At 39.6% G+C, this 24,660-nt stretch overlaps 2 protein-coding genes and 10 non-coding genes across 24 annotated transcripts in view; 3 read left to right on the top strand and 9 right to left on the bottom strand.

Moving 5' to 3' along the window:
* The window catches only part of Cep295 (centrosomal protein 295), a 53,075-nt gene extending 39,669 nt beyond the window's left edge, over nucleotides 1-13,406 (top strand). For 6 of the 8 annotated variants that reach the window (XM_069989509.1, XM_069989506.1, XM_069989507.1 and 3 more), the window contains 12 exons: nucleotides 676-831; nucleotides 5,309-5,418; nucleotides 5,851-5,950; nucleotides 6,335-6,571; nucleotides 7,546-7,679; nucleotides 9,045-9,222; nucleotides 10,556-11,163; nucleotides 12,124-12,252; nucleotides 12,585-12,645; nucleotides 12,731-12,811; nucleotides 12,889-12,982; nucleotides 13,056-13,406. In XM_069989509.1, coding sequence (XP_069845610.1) covers nucleotides 676-831; nucleotides 5,309-5,418; nucleotides 5,851-5,950; nucleotides 6,335-6,571; nucleotides 7,546-7,679; nucleotides 9,045-9,222; nucleotides 10,556-11,163; nucleotides 12,124-12,252; nucleotides 12,585-12,645; nucleotides 12,731-12,811; nucleotides 12,889-12,982; nucleotides 13,056-13,401 — 2,234 coding nt within the window. In that variant the 3' untranslated portion in view covers nucleotides 13,402-13,406. Of the gene's footprint in view, nucleotides 1-675; nucleotides 832-5,308; nucleotides 5,419-5,850; nucleotides 5,951-6,334; nucleotides 6,572-7,545; nucleotides 7,680-9,044; nucleotides 9,223-10,555; nucleotides 11,164-12,123; nucleotides 12,253-12,584; nucleotides 12,646-12,730; nucleotides 12,812-12,888; nucleotides 12,983-13,055 lie in introns of those variants that run through there. The other 2 variants (XM_069989510.1, XM_069989513.1) reach the window with 2 other exon arrangements.
* Nucleotides 5,517-5,596, top strand: LOC138805008 (small nucleolar RNA U2-19). The gene has a single exon (XR_011365403.1). It is a non-coding gene; the product is annotated as a small nucleolar RNA U2-19 (small nucleolar RNA).
* Nucleotides 5,692-5,761, top strand: LOC138805007 (small nucleolar RNA U2-30). The gene has a single exon (XR_011365402.1). It is a non-coding gene; the product is annotated as a small nucleolar RNA U2-30 (small nucleolar RNA).
* Taf1d (TATA-box binding protein associated factor, RNA polymerase I subunit D) lies at nucleotides 12,979-24,432 on the bottom strand. Of its 6 annotated transcripts, XM_069989521.1 has the most exons (14): nucleotides 24,346-24,432; nucleotides 22,946-23,016; nucleotides 22,008-22,395; nucleotides 19,594-19,766; nucleotides 19,310-19,361; nucleotides 18,794-18,940; nucleotides 17,592-17,656; nucleotides 17,037-17,083; nucleotides 16,795-16,835; nucleotides 15,372-15,412; nucleotides 15,011-15,052; nucleotides 14,468-14,522; nucleotides 13,639-13,740; nucleotides 12,979-13,408 (listed from the first exon to the last, which is right to left on the bottom strand). In XM_069989521.1, the coding sequence occupies exons 2-7, from the start codon at nucleotides 22,999-23,001 to the stop codon at nucleotides 17,636-17,638; spliced, it is 837 nt and encodes a 278-aa protein (XP_069845622.1). In that variant the 5' UTR covers nucleotides 23,002-23,016; nucleotides 24,346-24,432; the 3' UTR covers nucleotides 12,979-13,408; nucleotides 13,639-13,740; nucleotides 14,468-14,522; nucleotides 15,011-15,052; nucleotides 15,372-15,412; nucleotides 16,795-16,835; nucleotides 17,037-17,083; nucleotides 17,592-17,635. The 6 variants fall into 6 exon arrangements, with proteins under 6 accessions (XP_069845622.1, XP_069845624.1, XP_069845623.1 ...); XM_069989523.1 differs by lacking the exon at nucleotides 13,639-13,740; XM_069989522.1 differs by lacking the exon at nucleotides 15,011-15,052.
* On the bottom strand, nucleotides 13,476-13,607 carry LOC138805002 (small nucleolar RNA SNORA25). The gene has a single exon (XR_011365397.1). It is a non-coding gene; the product is annotated as a small nucleolar RNA SNORA25 (small nucleolar RNA).
* LOC138805004 (small nucleolar RNA SNORA32) lies at nucleotides 14,303-14,427 on the bottom strand. The gene has a single exon (XR_011365399.1). It is a non-coding gene; the product is annotated as a small nucleolar RNA SNORA32 (small nucleolar RNA).
* On the bottom strand, nucleotides 14,756-14,828 carry LOC138805013 (small nucleolar RNA Z40). The gene has a single exon (XR_011365408.1). It is a non-coding gene; the product is annotated as a small nucleolar RNA Z40 (small nucleolar RNA).
* Nucleotides 15,150-15,282, bottom strand: LOC138805003 (small nucleolar RNA SNORA1). Its single transcript, XR_011365398.1, has one exon. It is a non-coding gene; the product is annotated as a small nucleolar RNA SNORA1 (small nucleolar RNA).
* Nucleotides 15,484-15,621, bottom strand: LOC138805014 (small nucleolar RNA SNORA8). Its single transcript, XR_011365409.1, has one exon. It is a non-coding gene; the product is annotated as a small nucleolar RNA SNORA8 (small nucleolar RNA).
* On the bottom strand, nucleotides 16,922-16,992 carry LOC138805010 (small nucleolar RNA SNORD5). Its single transcript, XR_011365405.1, has one exon. It is a non-coding gene; the product is annotated as a small nucleolar RNA SNORD5 (small nucleolar RNA).
* On the bottom strand, nucleotides 17,392-17,517 carry LOC138805005 (small nucleolar RNA SNORA18). Its single transcript, XR_011365400.1, has one exon. It is a non-coding gene; the product is annotated as a small nucleolar RNA SNORA18 (small nucleolar RNA).
* Nucleotides 17,803-17,929, bottom strand: LOC138805009 (small nucleolar RNA SNORA40). Its single transcript, XR_011365404.1, has one exon. It is a non-coding gene; the product is annotated as a small nucleolar RNA SNORA40 (small nucleolar RNA).
* Nucleotides 24,433-24,660: the final 228 nt, after the last annotated feature.

Here is a 24,660-nt window from a genome sequence, read left to right as displayed (position 1 = left end):
AAGTAGCCTCCTGAATAGCTAGGAATAGGCAGTGAGTGAGCTTAGCAGTACTCCCTGTTTTCCGTTCCTGAAGATGAATAGCTTCTTTTTGTAATACTTGGTACCTTTAATTCCCAACTTTTTTGTGGGATTTGGCATTTGTTCTTTTTTGTGTTCTCATTCAGAGAAGTGTGTGAGTCTTAGTTTATTTCAGTGTTTTGTTTAGATAAACTTACAAGATAAATCACTGGATTCAGGTCCACAGCTGAAACAGCCACATAAGGATCACCTAGGTCATGAACTGGAACATTAGAGCTCCATGAATTCTTCTTCCCTTATGCCTTCCTAATTATCCTTCTAAGCCTGTATATTGATGTATATCACAGATTAGTTGTGGCTGTATCTTGAACATAATACATATTATTCATGTATGGTATATCTTAAAATATGACTTGGGATTAGTAGATTATCCAGGCTTTTTTCTTTCCTGTGATTAGTCAGTATGAAGTATAATCTGATGTTAGGAAATAGGAGCATCCTTAAAGACTTGTAAAACTGACAATAACTAAAAAGTCTGTGAATAATAAGCCATTATTGTTTTGTTGCTTTTAAGTTCTTACATTTTCCCTTTGTATCTAAATTGACATTTTTGTTTTAATGCATTGTACAAATCTAAGGAATCAATTTTCTTCTCAGATAAACTAAATATTTTTGAAGACAGAGACCCCATGAGAGTCTCAATAAGCCGAGAACAAAATTTCCTTAAGAGCCCACCTGCCCAGAATGCATTTGTTTGTCATCAGCCGTCTGTGCAGGAGAACATCAGAAGTGACGCTATCACTGATGGAGCAGGTGAGAATTAAGTTGGAACTGGGACTGAAATTGGAACTGTAATTATTGTTAGTGGTAAGTAACCTCAGTGACGGTTAGGAATGAGACTATGGTAGCACATGCATGCTCTGTGCTCTATGCATAGCAACTTACCTAAAATGGCCATCGTTATTAATACAGGGTTATTTGTTTCAAGGACTAGGTTTTGCTTTCTGTTAGTACTCACACATTATAGATTTTTTAATAATCATTATTATGTCTGAAGTTTACTAGGAAAACAAGTAATTTTGCTTTTAATTGCTTCATTAAATAAATACCAGTAGGAAGTAATAAGGGTAAGAGTTTGATACGGTTAGCAGCTCTATAGATTTTGTGTTATTTTTGTTTTTGTCAGTCCTGGGGCTTGAACTAAGGGCCTAGGCACTGTTCCTGAGCTTCTTTTGCTCAAGGCCAGCTCTCTACCACTTGGGCCATAATGCCACTTCCAGCCTTTTCTCTTTATGTGGTAATGAAGAATCAAACCCAGGGCTTCAGGCATGCTAGGCAAGCACTATCACTAAGCCACATTCTCAGCCCCAGATTTTGTGTTAAAGACTACTTGTAACAGTCCATATTTAATATATTATTATGAAATATTTTTTAAATTGTATGGTATTCTAAATGAGCTGCTTTAGGTTTATTTGTAATTATTTGGGCAAATAAAAATAATTATAAGTCCTACTACCTACTAACAATCATTGTTAATTTTCTTAACTCTGAATTTATACATGCATACACCACGCTCTTTTGTGTGCAATATTGCATACTGACCCCACAAGGCATATTTCTAGTACTGCTTTACTATTTGTAATCTATCTTTTAAATATCTTAAATTTTCATTTAAATTCTTTTTATTTTAGCCTGTTATGTCTATCATTTATATCTTAGTTATACCTATAGTTTAATAGAATGAGATGAGAGACAGTCTTTTTGAGGGTTTATAGAGGGAAAAAATTGTGTCTTTTTGAAATTGCAGTTGGGAGTAACTGTAAAAGATATCACTTCAGGAAATGAACCTGTGGCTCAGGTTGTAGAGTGCTAGCCTTGAACAAGAAAAGCTCAGGGACAGCGCCCAGGCCCTGAGTTTAAGCTCCAGTTTAAAAATAGATAGATAGGTAGATAGATAGATAGATAGATAGATAGATAGATAGATAGATAGATAGATAGATAGATATAATTTAGTACATTAAAACTTTTGACGTTTTACAATAAAACTTTATATTTTTAGGTTGAATTTTACTTTTGTTCTATCTATGTCCTGTAGTCAAGGACTACAGGAGCAGAGCTTAGGTTTTTTACACCAAGGGCAAACATGAAACACCTCAGTAAAAAGGTATTAAAACTTAGAGCCATCTCTCTGCATTTAAAGTTTCTGTATCTGTGGATTCAATCACTTGAAGATTAAAAATAATTTAAAATGGTGGGAGTGTAGTTCAGTGTTAGAGCATTTACCCAGCATGCCCAACACCCTGAATTCAATTCCCAGCACTGTCAAAGGAACAACAACAAAAAAAAATTTGCATGTGCTACTAGATATGTTCAGGCTTTTTTCTTTGAAGAATTATGTATTTTAAGTAATATAAAGATGATTAAAGTACGGGGGAGGAAGTATGTAAGGTAAAGATTTCCAAATGACATACCCTTTTTATGAGGTGCTTGCTATTTACAGGGTCATAGAATCTGTCACTTTTGATTTGTTTTTTGTTTTTTGTTTTTATTTTTTGTGGCTGGTCGTGGGGCCTGAACTCTGGGCCTGGACGCTGTCCCTCAGCTCTTCAGCTCAAGGGGAGCACTCTACCACTTGAGCCATAGCGCCACTTGCAGCTTTTTCTGCTTATGTGGTGCTAAGGAATTGAACCCAGGGCCTTATGCATACAAGGCAAACACTCTACCACTGAGCCACCTTCCCAGCCCACCAGTCACATTTGAACATGAAGGGACAACTATATATGACTTTGCTTATATTAGATGATTTGGAGGAAAGCTCAAACAAGACTTTCTTTATCAGTATTGTTATTAGGAAGTGTTAGTGTTATCAGGAAGTGAGGGTAGTTCTGTTAGTAGGTAGCCAAGTAATTCGTTTCCATGAATTAGCAAGAATAAAGTGAGGTAAACAGCAGCAGGTGCTGTACTAATGTGCAAGAAGGGGATTCTTGATCATTTTGTGTTTTAGACAATATTTATTCATGGTTTTGTTTGCATTTGAGTATTTTATTAAGGCCTTCGTTTTGCTACTAAAACTCCATTCCCCCTGCCCCTTTATGCTAGTCTGCAGTATCTCACACTCTCCCCCCACCCCCACCCCCATCCTGGGACTTGAACTCTGGGCCTGGGCACTGTCCCTCAGCTCTTCAGCTCAAGGCAAGCACTCTACCACTTGAGACACAGTGCCACTTCCAGTTTTCTAGTGGTTAATTGGAGATAAGTGTCTCATACACTTTCCTTCCCTGCCTGGCTTTGAACTGTGATCCTCAGATCTCAGCCTCCTGAGTAGCTAGGATTACAGGCATGAGCCACTGGTGCCCAGCTCTTCCCACTGTTTTCTTAGTAGCCCTTTAGATAGAATTACTGACTTCAAGCTCTATACCCTTAGCTTTTGTAAGAAAGCAATATTTTAACATAAAGAATATATATGTGTATATATATTCTCACATGAACTATGTAAGGCATGAATTATAGAAAAAATGAACTAGAATAGTACTTGAAGGTTAGTAATACTTGCTATTAGTTTTTCCTCAATTAAGCATAATATATATTTTATAAATGAATATGTAGACACATACACACTTAGGTTTGTAGATGTGTATGCATTTATGTAGAGAGCATCCATTTAAATATATATATATATATGTGATCTCTCATAATATCATGGCAATGGTAATACAGAAATTTAGTTTTAATTTTATTCACTTTCAGAGCCACAGGTAGTTGTGTGTCTTAGTGAAATTTCTCAAATTCAAAACTCCTGGGTATAATTGGTGAAGAGGTATAATTTTTGTATGTGAAATTTAATTAGAAATGGCAGCATCTATACTCTGAATGTAGAAAACATTTCAGGTATAGTTCGGTGAAAAGTGATTGCTTAGCATGCACAGGGCCCTCAGTTTTAGTGGCATATAACTGCAGTTAAAGAACTTCAGAGAATTGAGTTGGAAGGATCTTCCTCCCCTCCCTTCTCCTCTTCTTTCTTCCTTCCCTTCCTTCTCTCTGTCTCTATCTCTGTCTCTGTCTGTCTCTGTCTCTCTCTCTCTCATTTGTATGCTGGTACTGTGGCTTGAATTAAGGGCCTTCTACTTTTACTTAACTTTCTTTTTGCTCACAACTAGTGTTCTTCCACTTGGCTTTTTTCTGATTAGCTAGAAATAGAATCTCTTGTCTTCCTAGGCTGGCTTCTAACCTTGATTCTCAGATCTCAGCCTCCTGAGTTGCTAGGATTATAGGCATGAGCTACTGGCACCTGGCTAACTCAGGATATTTTAGGTTTACCTTTGGGCAACATGTAAAATAAGTGTCTGATCACTAATAATTACACTTTGGTGTTTTTTTCTTTTTTGGGGGGAAGGGGGTCTGGTCGTGGAGCCTGAACTCTGGGCCTGGGCGCTATCCCTCAGCTCTTCAGCTCAAGGCTAGCACTCTACCACTTGAGCCACAGCACCACTTCCAACTTTTTTCTTTTTGCTTATGTGGTGCTGAGAAATCGAACCCAGGGCCTCATGCATGCAAGGCAAGCATTCTACGACTGAGCCATCTTCCCAGCCCACTTTGGTGTTTTTCTTCAGTGTCTCATATGCATTTTTCTCATATTTGAGTTATACTGTTCTTTTGTTATCCTTTTTGCTTCACAGTACAATGACAAAAGGATTTCCCACTAGTTAGATGTGTTTACCCCTAATAGTTATATATTTTTAAAGTGCTTTATTCAAGGAGTAAGAGTGACAAGTAGTTTCTTAGTTGTGGGTTTTTTTTCTCCAGTTAACTAGCAGAAAGCTGGAAGTGGAGCAATGGCTCAAGAGGATCAACCTTACTTAAAAAAAGATAAAGAATGCCTTGGGGCTGGGAAGATGGCTCAGAGGTAGAGTGCTTGCCTTGCATGCATGAGGCCCTGGGTTTGATTCCTCAGCACCACATAAGCAGAAAAAGCCTGAAGTGGCTCTGTGGCTCAAGTAGTAGAGCGCTGGCCATGAGCTGAAGAGCTGAGGGACAGTGCCCAGGCCCAGAGCTCAGGACCCATGACCGACAAAAAAAAAAAAGAATGCCTTGGCCCTGAGTTCAAGCCCCCATACTGGCACAAAGATAGGCAAACAGAATAAATGTATTTCTTTCCTCTAGTCTAAGATAAGGCAACTTTACAAAGCCAAAATGTTAAACTTAATTGTAGGAAAGAAGAGAATGATGACTTGTTGCTGAGAATTTGATTTGCCCTAATCTACCCTACTCTCATTTTGAATTTCAAAATCAGTTTTAGTCAAGGTCAAGGGATCTGATGTTGAAAATCATGCAGTATTAAGCTATGCTATGGAAGGAGAAGAGTGCATACATGTGATGCCAGTTGTGCAGCCAGATAATAAGGTTAGTAATGTCTTCACATTTACTGTTTTTTTGGTTTATATTCTCTAGTTTCCTGAAAAATTGAAGTCTGTTATCTGAGGTCTGCTTTTATTATAGTAGATCAATGATGAAAATAGCCAAATCTGAGCATCAGAAGATCTACCAGTCTACCTGATGCATGATCTCTTTAATTCTGAGAAGCAAAACCACAAAATAATAAAGATGTGTGTGTGTGTGTATGTCTGTGTGTGTGTCTGTGAGAGTGAATGAATGAATGAGAAGCTAATCATTTCTGAGCAATGATGAAAAAATTTTAATACTGACCATTGTAACAATGAAGGTTTCTACACTTGACCTGAGCTCAGAAGTGACAGCTACAGAGATTGATGAGTTTTTGTAGATATTGCTTGATACATCATGGTCTAATATCTAATATTTCCCTTTAATTTTTAGACTGAAACACAAGATATTTCTCATGAGCCATCTTCAGTGACTCTTTCTACTGGTAGCTTTTTAAGTTATGAAAACACAGATTTGAGCCTTATAGACACAGGTAACATCATCAAACTATGTAAACAAATTGAAAGACCAGTTCGAGCATAATGTTGGGAGTAGCATTACTTTTCCTTTAAAACAGTTTAAGTTTAAGCAGTTTAGGTTCCAAAAGGAAAGTTTTGGTGATGAATAGTATATTAGACAATATAGTATCCTAAAAATGACTGGAAGTCACAGGATGTTCTGTAAATCCTTTGTGAAACACTTGCTAGTCTGACATTTTCCCTCTTGGTAATCTGTCTGAACAGATTTCTTGGTAATGTTCATCTCTTAGCAATGTATATTGCCATGCCTCTGTACCAGAATGTTTCTAATGAACTACTTACGCAATTAAAAGTAAGTGTTAATTCATTTAAATTAATTCATTAAATTCATTTTTCAGAGTCATTCTTGGACTGTCAGGAACAAGAGTCTACCATTAAACAAGAGGAAACAGATATTTTAAGTTCTGTAGTTCCTTCAACACAAGTAATTTATACCTCTCAGCAGCAGCAGAACTCTTCAGATCTTCATAAGTCTCTATTGGAAGAATTTACTTCTGGTCACACAGAATCTCAGCAGAACACAGACAATTGCATAAAGGAAGTAAATCTGATACCTGAAAAAACAGACTTGTGCGGTAAAATTTTAAAGGAATACTTTTACATAAATTATTTTTACCTTTTCACATTTCATCCTTTTTAGTATTATTTGAGCTGCATATATGTGTATGGTCTGCTGCAGCACAGTTATACCACAGAAAATATTGAGAGCATTTAGTGAGAAAAGTACTGAACTTAGTACCAGATTTACATGAAGAGGTAAATGAGATGTTTAGCCTTTTCACTTCCAGCTTAAAAATCAGAGAGGCCAGGGCTGGGAAGGTGGCTCAGTGGTAGAGTGCTTGCCTTGCATGCATGAGGCCCTGGGTTCAATTCCTAAGCACCACATAAGCAGAAAAAGCTGAAAGTGTCTCTGTGGTTCAAGTGATAGAGTGCTAGCCTTGAGCTGAAGAGCTGAGGGACAGTGTCCACACCCAGAGTTCAGGCCCCACAACCAACAACAACAACAACAACAGAAAATCAGAGAGGCCTATATTCAATTCAGAGTTAGACCATTTCCTAGCCATGAGACCAGGGGAGCAAGTGAAATCAATCCATCTTCCATAAAAGGATGCTAGGGATTAAATAAGATAGGACCTGTGAAGTCCTCTGCATACCAGAGTGAATCTTTCCTTTTCATCTTTTTTAAAATCATTAATCCTAAAGTGAACTGTGTAAGATCAGAAAAGTTTATTTAAAAGAAAAAAAAGTAATGAGCACTATACCCCTTAGAAGGTTTGGGAACTGGAAATAGAAATTTATATTTGTCAAAAATTCTGGACACTGAGAATATTTGTGTTCTCTATACCTGAAAACAGTCATAATAGGACTTAATTTAAAAGCATCTGTTGATTGTGGAGGGAAAAAAAAAAGAAATGGCTTTGGTGAACTAGAGTTAGCTATTTTTTTTTTTGAATGATTATGTCTCTGTACTCTTTTCCTGGGCTTTACAATGAAAACAAAAATTATCTTTCTCTCTCTCTCTCTCTCTCTCTCTCAAAAATACCAACAGTTGACCTTGACTTTCCAGAATTGGAATTTGTTTTCCCAAATTTGCATCGTCAGCTCTTTCAGCCCTTAAAGCCACATACAGATTTTGATTTCTCACCTTCAGGGATTTCTCAAGACAACAGCAACTTTTACCAGGTATATTAAAGTAAATGCTCCATTGCAAAAGAACAAGTTTGGTTCTTTTGTTTTGGTTGAGTTTTTTGTTGTTGTTGTTGTTTTTTGCCAGTCCTGGAGCTTGAACTCAATGCCTGGGCACTGTCCTTGAGCCTCTCTGTGCTCAAGGCTAGCTCTGTACTACTTGAGCCACAGCACCACTTCTGGCCTTTTCTGTTTATGGGGTACTGCGGAATTGAACCCAGCGCTTCACGCATGCTAGGCAAGCAATCTACCACTAAGCCACTTTCCCCAGCCCCACATTGTATTGTACATACATACATACATACATACGTGTATATATATATATATACATATATATATATATATATATGTATATATATGTTTGTTTGTTTTTGGTGTGTGGTCATGGGGCTTGACCTCTGGGCCTAGGCACTGTCTCTCAGCTCTTCAGCTCCAGATTAGCACTCTACCACTTTAGCTACAACGCCACTTCTGGGTTTTGAGTCGTTTATTGGAAATAAGAATCTCATGGAACTTAACTGCCAAGGCTGGCTTTGAACCGCAATTCTCAGATCTCAGCCTCCTAAGTAGCTAGGATTACAGGTGTGAGCCACCGACGCTTGGCCCAAGTTGTTTTCTTTTATAGAAAAAAAATTTTTTTTTGGAGGGAGGGGGGTCAGTCATCAGGCTTAAACTCAGGGTCTGGGCACTGTCCCTGAGCTCTTTTTGCTCAAGGGTAACTTGGCAAGATCCCATGTGAACCACCTACCAAGTATGGTTGTATGTATCTGTAATTCCAGCTGTTTAGGAGGCTTCAGGTTAGAAGAATGGCAGTCAATGGCTGGCTCCTAGCAAATATTGACCCTGTCTGAAAACTAATGCAAAAAATGGACTGTGGGTATGGCTCAAGTGCCTAGCAAGCATGAGCCTTTAAATTCAAATGACTCCCCCTCCAAAAAGAAAAGTCCTAATACTGACACTATACCCTAGGCCAATTAAATCACTGCACTAATTTACTTTTTTAAAGCTCCCAATTGGTTCTGATGTGGAGGCAAGATGGAAAAATCTCTGCATTGGTGTGGGCTTGGAATATGGCTCAGTGGTAGAGTGCTCGCCTAGCGTGCATGAATTCCCGGGTTCCATTCCTCAGTACCACTTGAACAGAAAAAGCCAGAACTGGTACTGTGGCCCAAGTAGTAGAGTGCTAGTCTTGAGCAAAAGAAGCTCAGGTACAGTGCCAAGGTCCTGAGTTCAAGCCCCTGGACTGGCAAAAATAAGTAAACAGTTTAAAAATTAAAAAGCTAACTGAAATTGCTCAATATTGGCACTTAAAAATAATATGAAGTTGATTTGGCTATTTCAAGCTTTTTCTGTTTCTGACAGACCATAGGTACCTCATCTGAAAGACACCATGCTACTGTATCATCCAGAAGTACAGTTTCTTTTACAGCACTGAGGCAGACCCACTTACATTCTTTTCCTAATACAAGGCTAAGCCAGCAACCTGACGCTAACTTGGCTCATACTGCAACTTCTAGTTTTGCTGCAGAAAACACTGAGGGTATGTACATCATAGAAAAAGTTAAAACTCAGTACTTTATAGTTCCTTTTCATCATTTCCTTAGGGATTAGGAAATGGCACTGTGGCTCAAGTGGTAGAGTGCTCACCTTGAGCTGAAGAGCTCAGGGACAGCACCCAGGCCCAAAGTTCAAGCCCCACCAACGACCAAAAAAAGAACCAGGCTCTTCTCCTTAGGTATTATTCCTGGATACTTCTTTGCCTGCACATTTGTCCTCAGTATTAAAGGTATATTTATTCAAAATTTTTAAAAAATACACACACACTCTCAGCAGGGCACCAGTGGTTCATGCCTCTTATCCTAGCATCCTAGCAACCAAGGAGGCTGAGATCTGAGAATTGCAGTTACAAGCCAGCCCAGCCAGCAAAGTCTGTAAGACTCTTTAACTGGAGTTAACCACCACCAAAAAGTATAGCTGCAAAAAAGTATAAAAGCTCAGGGACAGGCAGGCTCTCAGTTCAAGTCCCAAGATTAGGTGACAGATGCATGCAAGCACACACATACACACATACTTGAACCTGGAAAGGCTGAGATCTGAGGGTCAAGGTTCAGAATCAGCCCAGACAGACATATTTGTGAGATTCTTACCCTAACCAGCAAAAACCTGGAAGTGAGAGTGTGGCTCAAGTAGTAGAGCTTCAGCCATAAGCAAAAAAGAGCAGCATATCACACGTATCTATGTTTATACTTGATTTAAATTTTTACAGTACTGATTTTCATTAAAAAGTACAAAAGTTCCCATTGAGATTCTGCACTTCAACCCTTGTAACTCTTTCAAGATCTTTATCACAGATTATGTATTTGTTACATCTAGGTATACACATGTAGAGACATTACGTGCATTCTATTTCAAGTGTACTCACTTCCATAGGGAGAAAATCTGCATTGTGTTGAATATATTTTTATTTAGAAATACTTGCAAATACGTAAGCTGTAGAATTCATTGGAAACCATTATGCTCATCTTTCTTATTTATCTATAGCAATCTTTGCTCATAAAATTGTACAAACCTTGTGCTGAGTGCTGGTGACTCATGCCTGTAATCATAACTACTCAGGAGGCTGAGATCCTAGAATAACAGTTCAAAGCCAGCCCAGGCAGGAAAATCTGAGACTTTTATCTCCAATTAACCATGAGAAAACCTAAGTGGCACTGTGGCTCAAAGTGGTAGATCATTAGCCTTTGAGCTAAAAAGCTCAGGGACAACACCCAGGCCCAGAATTCAAGCCCCTTAACCAACAACAAAAAAATTTGTAGGGACTATGCATCAATTGCAGAATGTATAAGACGTATTTTTTAAATTTTGTAATGTAGGATCTGAAGAACCTATTCCACAGCTTCTGCCAGAAATTTCTTCCCAGGAGGGGAGCCAGCATGCGGATCTTCCAAGTATTGTTAGCATTGAAGCAAGAGATTCTTCCCAAGACATGGAAAATGAAAAGTCTCCCTCTGAACAGACTGAAATTATACAAAATAAGAAAAGTGTTCATTTTCAGCTTTGTGTAGGAAATTCCAGTTCAACCTACAGTTCATCTGATGCTGGCGTGTTCGATCAGTTGCTTGTACAGCATAGCACTCCATGTGGCTCTATCTCAAGTGAGTGTTCAATAAAACTAGAAAGTGAAGGCAGACTGGATTTCCAAGAACTGTCCAAAAGACAGATTGTCACAATATTACAAAGTCCAGAATTCAAAGATGATAAAAGTGCAATCCGTAGTTTGCCTACAAATGCCCATGTTGAAGATATTGACTCACAATTGCATGTAAGAACAGCAGAGATGGGAACTTCAACTGAAAACTATTTTGAGAAATCACTGAAGATTGAAACTCCAGAAGCCCTAAGAAACCTTTCTCAACCAGCACAATCAGAGCCCCATATAAGTTTTGGATCATTTTCATTCCAAAGCTCTATTCCAGTGTGGGTAAGAATTCCAATTAACATAATTTAAATTCCTTTGAAATACTAGAAGCAACAAGTCTAATGGTTAATGTTCTTGAACTTCATTCTTAAATTTTTAAACATTTTTTAAAAAATATTGCTAGAGGCTCACGCCTGTAATCCTAGCTACTCAGGAGGCTGAGATCTGAGGATCGAGGTTCAAAGCCAGCCCAGGCAGGAGAGACTGAGACTCCTATCTCCAATAAAAACCACCAGAAAACCGGAAGTGGTGCTGTAGCTCAAGTGGTAGAGCGCTTGCCTTGAGTTCGAGCTGAGGGACAGCTCCCAGGCCCAGAGTTCAAGCCCCATGACCGACCAAAAAAAATATATATATATTGCTAGATTTATCCCAAGATCCCTTTCCTGTGCTTTGTACTTGCACTTTGTACATTTACTCAACCTGCTGGAAATAATGGAGCCTGCTTGGTAACAATTCTGTAAACAGTGCCTACAGTGTAGGCAACTCATTCTTTTAAGTACAAATTGTTCTGCAGTCCTTTAAGTAAGGTGGCATGTAAGGTCAATGTCACACCCGCCCCAATTGTTCTCCCACATTTTTTTTTTACTTAATACACATCTGTGTGCCCACACACCTATTACCTCACCCATTTTTGCTTCTTGGCATTCACTTTGGAAATTATCTATTCTTAGTTCCAACTTTCTGGCTCTTAATTGGAGGAGTCTTGACTTTCTTGCCTATGCTACCTTTTAAGCCATGATGTCAGCCTCCCTAGTAGCCAGGATTAAAGGCCATAATTACCACTCCTCAGGCATCAGAGGGAGGTGTACATATGAAACCAAGCAGCCACTGCTCTTTAGTCTGACCCTATATAACCACTTAAGTTTCCAGCTGTATTTTTTCAGAAGAATCTTAACTATGGGTCTTCCATACAATTTCGTATTCATGTCTATTTGTACCAAAGGCTTTTCTCCTTCTGCACAGGAGACAGAATCTGGCCATGGTATAATGGAGGAACCAGATCTTACTTTAGTAAGCAGCAGTGACATCAGTATTGCTGAGACAAGCTTTGCAAACTTGACCATAGAAGAAAATGGGTCAAACTGTACTCAGGTAAACTTCTTATCATTTGGTGGACCATGAAATTACGAAAAAGTAACCTCATGACTCAGTTCCTTTAGAGGATCTGCTGGTAGGGAGTATTTCATGTGGGTACCTGGAGCAAAGCCCAACTTTGTCCTAGTTTTACTTTCATCAATTAGAGGTGATATACAGAGATTATAGTATCTCCTGTCCCCTCCCGGTCCCTTCCTCATACTTATGTGCATGTACCTAGCTACCAAGTGTACAAACCAATGTTTGAGGTACATTTTCTTAGGGGAGGGGTAATGAAAACCTGAAGGTAAGGTGTGACAGAAGCAATTCTAAACCTTTTTTTCAATTAGGTTACTGAATATCTGCCATCAACAGAAACCTCAGATTACCCAACACCAGCAGCTTCTACAGGTATGCATCTAGTAGTAGAGGAAAATGGGAGCTCATGAAAACTACAACTGCCATACAATTTTAATGAAAACATTCCAAATTACAGCTGTATCTGGGAGTTTACAAGCAGCATCATTTATAAAAAGATCCTACCAGGGGCAGAAAGAAGACTCACACATTGAAACAGGTAGTTACCATGATTTCTTTTCAGTACATTCAAACTCAGCCCCCTAAAAGACATCTAATGCTTTGTTCTTTTCTCAGATTCAGATTCATACGTGGGTCATCACAAGGGTGTAAATAAAGTTAGAATATCTCTTTCTGAAGACAGACATCATGAACACATCATGCAAAAAAGGTAGCAAGTGTTGGTGCTTTATTGATTTTAGGTTTCAGCAGTATTTGCATTTACTTCATAGAAATTCTTTCAGGTTATATAATCAACTAGCTGAAGTCAAGCAAAAGGAAGAAAAGGGAAAACTGGAGGCTTATGCCCAAAACAGAGCAAAGGCGAAAGAGTTTCATAAGGTGAGCAGGACACCCCACCATGTTATTTCATTCTGGATACTAACTGAAACCACTAAACTTTATTTTACTCTCTCCACAGAAAACACTAGAGAAACTTCGAACCAAAAATACATGCTGACTTTCTACAAACAGGATACAATGGAGTTTTATTTGAAGTCAATAGATTTTTATTTAATAATTTTCACATGTTGTGTTGTGATTCTTTCAGTGTCCATCAAAGTGAAGCTCAAGATTTCTCTTAAAATCTAAGGCAGCCCTGCAGGAAAAAGTAGATACAGGTTAATCTAGAACATTTATGATTATTGCTTTTTCCAATTTTATTACAGTATATCTCCTCTGGAAAACATAGCACTACTATTGAGTGACTGTCGCATCCTATGGAGAACTTCTATCTTTGGTCACAGCGTTAAGAGCTCTTGGTTTGGAAACCCAACAAGCCCTCTTTGAAATGACCACCATATAGTATCTTCTGTGTTATATACACACCTTTTTGAAGCAAACAATTCAAGTCAGCCGTACCACTGCTCAGGAGGCCAAAATCTAGTTGCTATGTTCAAATGACCAACAAAAAGTTGAAACTGATCAGCCCTGCATAACAACACAGAAAAGTAACTCACCTAACAATATTTAGAAACCAAAGACAGTTACAATGTGAAAAGCATAATTCTAAGAAGATAAAATCTTGGGAAGGTAGCTCAGTGATAGAGTGCTTGCACTGGGTTTTTGATTCCTCAGCACCACATAAGAAACCACTCAAGTGGCTCAAGTTGTAGAATGCTAGCATCAAGTTAAAGAGCTGAGGGCCCAAAGTTCAGGCCCTACCACCAACTCATTAATATATATATATATTAAAAAATTTATTTCTGTACTATTAGACAGTGAACATTGTTATGAGCCAGAGAAATGAGTGTCACCTCTGCCTGATGAAGGCGTACAGATTTGCTTAGGAGGTACCTTTAAATACAACACACTCTCCCCTTGCTTTTATAAATATACTGAAATATGTGCAGCATGAGCTGCTGCATTCTTTAAACCCCTGAATGGTGTACATGGTTCCAGTTAATGTCCATCAATGTCCTACAAGCTCCCCTCAGAAATAACATACACAGCTAGTCTACATAAGAAGAATAAAACTAGTAAGCTTAATAAAAAGTGTTCCCAATAGGCTGATTGCTAACAATGTAGCTTATACAATGAAAACCTAGTGGGAAATTTTTTTATGGTCATGTCCACAGCAAATTAGAAACTGCATTCTATCAGCCTTGGTAATGACCATTAGACAAATGACAAAATACTTTGCTGTTAGAACACTTACCTGCCACCAATCTTTTAGGGCTTCTTGCACTATTACAAAATTACTGATGACACATCTGTGAATAAAAGGACTTTCAAAATTAGGTGGCTAAAACTTAAAATAACCTTAACCTTGCTGCATTCTTCAATACATAGGTCTCTAACATATGGCACTGGGCAAAGATGTGACATGATCATCACTAGCCTTAGCCAGACCCTGTCTCATAAGAATAAAAAAAATATTACTCTCAACTCCAAAGTTTGAATCTCAAAGTTACCACTGCTAAAAACAGTTCTAAATTCCTTCTGTGGATGTTCAGAAAGGCTGTTTCATTCAGCTCATTCAGAGCAGTTGAACATTTTTGCCCATCATCATAACATCATACATCACTGCAAGCCATGTAAACATGAATGATTAACCTTTGTTCCTAATAGTAAAAGTCAAGTGAAAAAAAAAATCAAATTTGGTTGCAATGACATTGCTAACTAGTCCAGTAGTGGATTTACATAGCATCACACAAATTAGGCTACCGGCATGTCTAATTAATGAGATAAAGGTTCTTACCTAAAATCCTTGAAATGTCATTCCACAATCAAATTTTGGGTTCTTAGAAAGAAATTACAGAAAGCCCGTTATGAATAATTCTTTGCATTACTATTAATACTGAGTGAACACATTTCTCATTTTATCTTGACTTTAGAGCTTATGTTACAGGTCTCATTGTCACCACTGCAATGCATATACTGTGATGGAAGCACAACCTGTGTCTGAATTTAGCCTCAGTGACCAGTTTTGGACCCTGATCAACAGTGCCCATTCTTATCTGGAATGAGGCCTTGTGCAAGTTCCTCCCAAGTTCTGCATATGCATGAAGTCTGTTATAGGGTAGAAATGAGCAGCTAGGTAGGAATAGAAATAGCCTTACACTTTAAGTCCAACAGCTTGATTCAACTGCTACCTGCCCGCCTAAAGAAAGAAAAGCATTTACTGAGATCATTTATTCAAAGTATTATCAATATGAACTGTCAAACTGTATATACTGTATCAATAGAACTACCAGGTTTACCATGGACAAAGCCAAGAAAACCAACGATGCCAGATATTGAATTTCTATTGCACTGTCCTTTGAACACATCAGCAGGAAGTATTGCTGAGTGCAGATACCATACAGTGCAACTATAATTACACTGTGTTTACCTTCCATCATGCTGAGAAAATTTGACTTTATGCACCATTATTAGCCCAACAATGTAATTATCATCTTACAAACTATCCATCCTTATCTAATCAAGCCAAATAACCAGAAAGTACACTAGAGTTACTATAGGATTGAACTATGTTATTATCACCTACTGGAAGAGGGCTTTAATTCATGCCTGTAATCCTACCTAAGTCAGGAGGCTTATAGTTGAGAATAGCTGTTTGAAGCCACCCTGGGGAGTAAAGTCTGTGAGCCAGAACTGGAGCTGTGGCTCAAGTGAACAAAATAAAGCTCAGAAACAGCACTCAAGCCCTTGAATTCAACCCCCACAACCAGAATCTTTTTTAAAAAGACCTTAGGCCTGAAGGGCCAAGCACTGCCCACATGAAACATTACAAATGTCATGGTTATTGCTGCTTCAATTTTTTTTGAGCTAAGAGACCCTTTTTTGAAACAAGGTCTTTACTCTAGAGTGGCCTCAAGCTGCCATCTTCTGGTCTCTGCCTACTGAAATTCTGAAATTGCAGGTATGGGCTAGTGTGCTGGTCAGCTTAATCTCCTTATTGACTCTAGGTATTCAAGACAAAACATGCCTAACTTGCTTATAGCATATACCTAAGTCTATTGTATGAAGCCAGCCTGGGCAAGAGAAGCCGCCGAGACCCCAATTCATCTGGCTTTTATGGTAGTTTATCTCCAGTTGCAAAGCTAATAATGAACAGCACACTAACCCTGAGTTCAAGCCCTGTACTGTGGCACTAAAAGCAGATTCATAAAAATGGCACCCTTGATTATGCTGTGGTGACTCACTTTAATCCTAGGCTCCTCAGGACTTTCAGACATTTGCAATTTAGTCAGCCCAAGCAGTCCATTTCCAATCATAAAGCCCCACTGGGGATATGGCTCAAGTGATAAGCATACCATCCCAGCAAGCAAACCAAACAAGGATGAGACTGAGCTCTTGACCTCATAACAGGCAAAAAAAAAAAAAAAAAAAAAGGAAAAATAAGCATAGGAGGGCGCAGTGATTCATGTCAATAATGACATCTGCTCAAGGATCTGAGATCTGAGGATCAACATTTAAAGTCATCATAGGCAGTAAAGTAATTCTTTAAAGTCCTATACACAGTTAAATTACTTCACTTACCCAATTCTCTTATGAATAAGCTGGCAGCACAGTAATTTCTCCTGAGAAAGTATCAAAGAAAAGCTTAGGACGCTCTACTTCCCAGAAATTGAAAGGTATTACATATTTAGAATGAATAGACATCTAGCTCTGTCAGAATTAAGCTATAGTTCATTCTGTATCATGCAGCAGTTGAACAGTTACATTCATCATCAGAACTAAAATGCTATTACCAAAAGATTTTATTGGGAAATAAAACTTACCTATATCACAGTCAGGAATTGTATAGACTTCGGAGACATTCTAATACCTAAGTTAAAATATACATATATGAGCCAGGCATGATGGCTTAATGCTTTTAATTCTACCTACTTAGAAAACATCTGAAGCCAGGTGCTGGTGGCTCACACCTGTAATCCTAGCTACTCAGGAGGCTGATCTGAGGAATACGGTTCAAAACCAGCCCAGGCAGGAAAGTCCTTGAGACTCATCTCCAATTAACCACCAGAAAACTGGAAGTGACCAAAATAATCTCAATGTATATAATCGTATACACACTAAAACACTTGTATATTTACATAATTCTATTTTTATATAAACAGACACGTCATGCATGTCTTGTGTCTTGCAGTTACTTCCCACAGACAGAGAATAGTCCTGTGAGTAAAGCACATCACAAATTTACTCTGTGAGGCGTTTCCAACGATGTGTTGCCACAGATGCTCCATCGGGATAGACCTCACCGAAATCAAATTAACTAATTGTCATTAGAACAGGAAACCCAAGGCATATCTCACATTAGTCAATCTTATACTTACTGTAAATATGATGCACTCACAGTAAATGTCTTGAACTCCAGACCTCATTTTCTCAAAATAGAAGCCTTAAAAAAAAAGCCATCTTCATGTTATCACATTAAAACTTAAATGTTTACTAAGTCTCAGAAGCATAAATTTGATTTTACATCAACTTTATTCTCAGAGCAACCTGTGTGAATTAAAGCCTCACATTGCGAACTGTTGTAGTAATCATATTCCTTCTTACATGTACCAAAATCTCATATCAGCAATGAGTTCTGGGTTGCAAAAGAGGATTTACTATTTGCACCTGTCTGTAAGGCTTTGTTACAAATTAAACAAAGACATACACAAGTGCTCTAATATACATCAATACATAATTAGTAACACTAATTACAGTAGTTGAAAGCAAAGGTATTACAGTTAGTAGAATAGGAATCGTTATGGTGCCGAGGAATGAACTTAGCTCCTTGGACTTTCAGTCAGATCACCAACTCATGGGAAAACTAATTCTTGTAACAATCTGAAATACTGAACTAAGTTATCTGAAACATTCAGATACCTTCCATCAATAAACTGCTTACAGCTTGAAATAACACCTACGGTTTTAACAGAGGCATGAAGATGAGTTATTTCAAGGATCGCCTGAGCTATTACACACCATCTCAAAAAGACCACAAAAGTTGGCAGGATAAAAATGACTTAATACTTTTTTCCTCATCATTAAAATTGTTTCAATGTTGCAGTAACATCTGTAAGATTACCTTGCTCTGAAATCAGTAATTAGTGTGTTAAAAAAACAGGACTAGGGCTGGGAAGGTGGCTCAGTTGTAGAGTGCTTGCCTTGCATGCATGATGAGGCCCTGGGTTCGATTCCTCAGCACCACATAAGCAAAAAGAAAGCCGGAACTGGCACTGTGGCTCAAGTGGTAGAGTGTTAGCCTTGAGCTGAAGAGCTGAGGGACAGCGCCCAGCCCTGAGTTCAGGCCCCACCACCGGACCAAAAAAAACAAAACAGCAAGACTATAACTCGGAGAACAATACCCCACCCTTTCCTCAGCGTTTCCTTTTTAACCATTTTGTTCTCTTTTTATATACTTCTTCAGATGTTCTTATTCTTCTCCTTTGGATGTTCTTGATTCAAAAATTCTTCATCCAAAACTGGTTCATACATTCACATTTAACCTTCCTATTGAAAGTCATTCTTGCTGTATATTGTTTACCTCCTTTTCAGGCCAATCTGTCCTCTTTACCCTTTTTGTGTTCTTAGAAGTTCTCTTCTTAGACAATGAAACTTCATTATTTTCTTGTTCTAAATCCGCCTTCCTTTTCTTTGGGAATTTAGAACTTATTATGAAACAACTGTGGTCCTACATAAAAAAAAAATTTCAGTATAACTATGCAGTTAATCTATGTGTCTTAATGCCATTTCTTGGGGGGGGGGGTGTAAACTATATCCAGGTGCAAAATTCCAAACTGTCTACATATTTTCTCATTTTACTAATTTAAGTTCATAGAAATCCTTTCAGCCCAGGTCACAGCTCAGTGGCAGAATGCTTGCTTTAAGACAATGTTTGATCCCCAGCAATGCAAATTTAAGTGTCCATATTATCTTTGTCACATATCTCAAATATTTCTTGTTTCCTGCATTAAATTTACTGAGCCTTTCAAATTTAAATGGTATGTACCAAAACTGCTGTACCAACTCCTAACTTCCCCAAATGAGGTAAAACACTTACTACCATCTGGATATCACAATCATGTTCAAGTTGTACAGTCTCCTCTTCACCTCTGTAACAAAAAGATGTATACCTTAAAAAATGTCTTTGTTAATCAGTTATTTACTCTTGATAAAGCAGTACTAGTGATGGGGGAAAAAGAAAAACTATTCTGTTTAACACTCCAATATTTGAGCTCAAGCTCAAATATAATTCTAACTACAACTTATTCCAGCATTTACTGAGTATTAAAAACACTATGGGTCAAACCTATTAGCATAGTTATTCAACATGACTCAACTTACAACTCTTCAATAGGAGAAATGGATCCATCATCATCCAAGTATTTGTATCTACGACTATCCAGATCTTCCTTTTCTAAATCATCACCAACATTCATTTGTTTCAATGATTCCTTAAGGTGGTGTTCATACTTTAGTTTCTCAATGTGGTTAAAAAATCCTCTTGCAACAGCTTGCTGTTAAAAACATTTTGTTCTTTAGTGTAATAAGTTTAGATGTTTTCCTTCATAATCATCAGGTAAAATAGGTACCTATAAATTGTGGACCATCTGGACTTTAACCAATCCCCATTTCTGGACTCTGCATTGTTCCTTATAATGAATCCAGTATTGTTTCTCTTGGGGGGGGGGGAAATCACAGGTTCTAGAAAGGGACTAATTATCATTCAAGTATTTGAATGAATGGGTTTCATTTGAATTACTGCAAATAGGCAAAACCTGTATTTACAGGTTGTATTTTAAAACCAGAGACAAGAACTGGGAATGTGCCTTAGTGGTAGAATGCTTACCTAGCATGCATGAAAGCCCTGGGTTTTATTCTTCAGTACCGTATGTTAACAAAATAGCCATGAAGTGTCGCTCTGTGGCTCCAGTGGTAGAATACCAACCTGGAGCTGAAGCTCATGGACAGTACCCAAGCCTAAAGTTCATTGTTTTAGTCTAACATGCAACATCTAAATTTTCACTGAATATGCTACGATTCCACCCTGAAATCCAAGTGTTCAGCTTAGAGATGTGCTTTACACAGAAACTAGTATAAAACAGATTTATCATCCTGGCTTAGGTGACACATGCCTCTAATTCCAATCTTGACTGACTGGAGATCAAAGCAGTAAACAGTAAAGCTGTCTCCCATCTTCCCTTAATCTCTAAAAAGCCCATTAAGTGGTACAAATGAGAGTGCACTAGCTTAAGCAACAAAAGCTCACAGTGCACAGGCAGACCTGACTTCATGCCTAAGGGCAAGACTGGCAACAGGATAAATCATACAAAATCACTGAAAAAGGGATGGATGGAAACAAAGGAGTATTTTCAAAATATACTGCAACTAATCTGAAAACAGCATAAGGGATCTCAATGAAAGCAACCAACCAATAGGTTAAAGGGCAGGGAAATGGACACCTTTTGTTGTCGGTTATGGAGCCTCACTCAGAACCTGCAGGCTGGAGCTCTTTTGCTCAAGGATAATCCTCTACTACCTGAACCACAAAGCCACTTGAGGTTTTGAGTGGTTAGTTGGAGTCTCAAGGAGACTGATCTGCCCAGGCTAGCTTTGAACCTGGATCCTTAGATCTCATCCTCCTGAGTAGTTATGATTACAGGCATTAATTAGCCACTAGTACCCTGCTCAAAAATTAAGCATAATTTTGCTTTCATAAAAATTTCATGTTTCATGACAGTAATATTAAATAGGCTCTGTGGCGAGTAGAGCTGTTAAGAGGGGTAAGTAAGGATCAATACAGTCATAGTAGTTTGTCTGCCTATATGAAAATAAAACCAGTTGAAAAAGCCCAAATAGTTTTAATGGGATTTGATGCAATGGGTGCTATTGGTTTTATTGTGTATGTTAACATTATCCCCACTGTAGTCCACAGCTCCACCCAGACCTGAGCTGACCTGAGCTCCTCCCTGCCCTAGAGTTCCTGCCGGATAGCTGGCCACCCCCTATCCCATCTAGATCAACTTGTATATGCAACTTGATCCAGAGCTACCCACCTGGATGGGGGGGCAGATGCCGTATTACTCCCTCTCGTGGGGGATATACGACCCCTCTAATAAACCTTATAATCTTTCTCCTGTGCCTGTCTGCCTGGGCATAGTTCCCTGGAATGGTTCTGATGGATATTAACAGTATATAGGGGTGGATGTGCCATGTGAAACCTCCCTTTGTGTAACAAATGCATGCTAATATTTTTCAAGTATTTCAGGCTCTATTCCAAGTGGATTTCTTTTGGTATGGATTAAATTGGGCTTGAACTCTTGGCCTTGTTCTTTTTCACCAAAGGGTGGTGGTCTACCACTAGAAGCACAGCCCACATCCAACTTTTTGCTTTGCTGATTAACTTCAGACTTCTGCCTGAGGTAGACTGAAACCTAAATCCTCATCCTAGTTAGGGTTGCAGGTGTGAACCACTAGTGCCAGACTTCCAGGGATACCTTAGGACAATTCTGAGTATCTTTTGTTTTGGCCAGCCTTGGGAGTAAGAACCCAAGGCCTGGGCCCTGTCCTTGGGCTTCTTTTGATCAAGGATAGCACCCTACCACTTGAGCCAAAGGGCCACTTCTAGCCTTTTCTTTATGTGGTATGGAAGAGTTGAACCTGGGGCTTCATACATGCTAGGCAAGCACTGTAACCACTATGGAACATTACCAGTCCTCCATTTTTAAATCTATGCACATCAACAAATAAATACCTACCTCAAAGGTTAAAATTTTCCTCCATGGCAATGTTTTTTTTCCACTCTCTGTCTGTAAAAATGGAAACCTTGATCCTTTGTCTTTAATTTGTTTCTTATCTATGTGGGACCTTCTAGTGCTTCTGCCTTTTGGTCTTCCCCTTGGTCCTAATTTTCGTTTATATTTCTTCTTTTTACGTTTCCGTTTCTTTTGCTTGAATCTTTCAAAAATGGCTTTTAAAGTCAATGGTCTTGGTTCTATAGATGAGTCACTTGATGAATCTGTTTCAACACTTTCAAATGATTGAGTAGGAATAGATTTTCTGATAAAGTCTGTTTTTTGCCTCCGTTTAGGTGAAAAAGGAACACATTGTGTTTTAAATAAACTGCTACCAGATGAAGAGTCCTCACTATTAAAAAAAAACAGTGAATGACCAATTATAATGTAGCAAAATGTACATTTCTTCCAGACATATATAAAATGCCTAGCTGGAAACTGGTGGCTCACACCTGTAATCCTAGCTACTAAGGAGGCTGAGATCTGAGGATCATGGTTCAATGCCAGCACGGGAAAGAAAGTCCATGTACTTATCTCTAATTAACCACCAGAAATGACTGCCAAAAATTAAAAGTATTTATTGTTACATCAGTAACAATAAAACTTTAGAAGGGGGTCAAGATCAGCCAGAGTCCTAACCATCATATCTAAAATTGACACACCACCTCTGGTAAAAAAACCTATCTTCATTTTGTGAAAACTATATGCTCCAGTGGTCTACAGCAATGCCTAACCACTGCACTAGACAAAACTGGGGTAATTTACTCAGTAATACAATGTTTTTTCAATAACTCAAACTATACAAACAAGTCAGTGCTTTCTTAAGTCAATGAACTTATCTCCTGGTAATCAAATACCCTATTTTGACTAGTCAGTCATGTCTCTCATAAAAATCCATTTACCTTTCATTTTCAATTTCCATAGCTCTGTCAGATGACATGCAGTCAGCAGAATCCATTTGTCTTCAAGTTTTCTACAATTACAAATTTCAGTTAATGTAATATAGCTCCACAGAATAAATGCAAACACACACCCAATCATCTAAAATCTAGAGCCTATTTCATTTCTGAAAACCAGTTAGTTGCATTCTGGGGTTGGAGGTGTCACGGGTTCAAGTCCAGTCTCAGAAAAATAAATGCTGCATTTCCAGGCTCTTTTCACTTTTACTCTCTACATATATTCAAAGTTTCATCAGCCACAGTAACAAAATCATTAATACAATAATGTATATTGGTGGATAAAAAGGAGTTTCCAATGCCCAAGGAAATTATGTATTTATATTCCTGGTCTGGGATTTACCAGAACTATCCTTGCTTTTATGGATACTGTTTTGTCCACAAACTAAAACGATATGCTTACTTTGTGTTAACTACTTATTTCACTATTACAATTCTCTTATACATGAGGCATGACATCTAAATAATAACAAGTCCTAAAATAAAGTACTCCAAATACAGAAAAATGGCCGGGACACTAATTTTTTTTTGTCCTTTCTGGTGAGTGCTGGTTCCAAGGCTTGGATTCTGTCCCCCTCAGCTTATTTGCTCAAGGCTGTGCTTAGTTAGGCTAAACATCCCCCTCCCCAGCCAGATGCCGGGTGGCTTTCGCCTGCCATCCTAGCTACTGAGGAGGCTGAGATCTGAGGATCGCAGTTCAAAGCTAGGCCAGGCAGACACAAAGTCTCTGAGACTCTCATCTCCAATAAACCACCAGAAAACCGGAAGTGGCTCAGGAGGTAGAGCGCTCGCCTGAAGCTGAAGAGCTGAGGGACAGCGCCCAAGCCCAGAGTTCAAGACCCACGACAGACAGAAAAACAAAAACAATGCCAGGAGGAATGTAACCGATATAGCTGGAGCACCCTGGGCCCGGGGGCGCGCGCAGGCCCGGCGTCGGTCCCACGGCGGGCCCGCTGCGGGCGCAGGCTGCGTGGCCGGCAGCCTCTCGTTACCGAGCTGAGGGCACAGGGCAGGTTAGATGGCGCAGTGCCGGACACCGGCAGGATTAGATCCCGGAGCACCGGCGGCACACGCACTTCAACCCCAACTCAACGGCTCCACCGAGGGCTCACGCTGCCCGTCCCGCGCGGCGCCGAGACAGGGCGGAGCCGCGGCGCGCCTCGTCCTCCACGCGGGCCCCGGCCGAGGCTGCCCGAGCGCGCCGCCTGCGCGCGCTGAGCTCCATGCGGGCCGCAGCCCGAGCCCCCGGCCACCGCGAGGTCCCCCACACCCCGCTCTGCACAGGGCCTCAACCTCCTCAGCCGCGCCGTGCCCCACACCCGCTCTGCACACGGCGCAGTAGCTACCTCCTCAGCCGCGCGGCGGAAAGAACGCGCCGAGCTCCCAGCCGCAGTTAAGACTCGCGTCGAAGTCTCGCGGCAACACAGCACAGCGAGAGGTGGGAGGAGACGCAACCCGGAAGCCCCTTAAGGACTCCGCGGGAGGGTAGCGCGGGCGGGGGGGGGGGGGAGGAAATAGGCGGGGCGGCTCGAGGGGTGGTGGGGCGTGGCCTGGAGGGGAGGGGCCGCGGGGTTGGCGCGGGGAACAGAGGGGTGGGGCGGAGGGGCGCTGCGGGCGCCGGAGGACGCGGCGGGAGGGGCAGCGGAGCCTAGCGTGGGGCG

This window comes from Dipodomys merriami, unplaced genomic scaffold (genome assembly GCF_024711535.1).
Source record: "Dipodomys merriami isolate MVZ:Mamm:240054 unplaced genomic scaffold, mDipMer1.0.p SCAF_38, whole genome shotgun sequence".
Lineage (NCBI taxonomy): Eukaryota > Metazoa > Chordata > Mammalia > Rodentia > Heteromyidae > Dipodomys > Dipodomys merriami.
Note: the sequence above shows the minus strand (reverse complement) of the source record. Positions and strands in the feature narration are given on the sequence as shown.

Coding starts and splice junctions, on each gene's coding strand:
- Taf1d (XM_069989519.1), bottom strand. CDS start 23,001: ATGGATTCTGCTGACTGCATGTCATCTGACAGAGCTATGGAAATTGAA. Junction 22,396..22,945: donor ATGGAAATTGAAAATGAAAG/GTAAATGGATTT, acceptor TTTTTTTAATAG/TGAGGACTCTTCATCTGGTA. Junction 19,767..22,007: donor GGAAAATTTTAACCTTTGAG/GTAGGTATTTAT, acceptor TGTTTTTAACAG/CAAGCTGTTGCAAGAGGATT.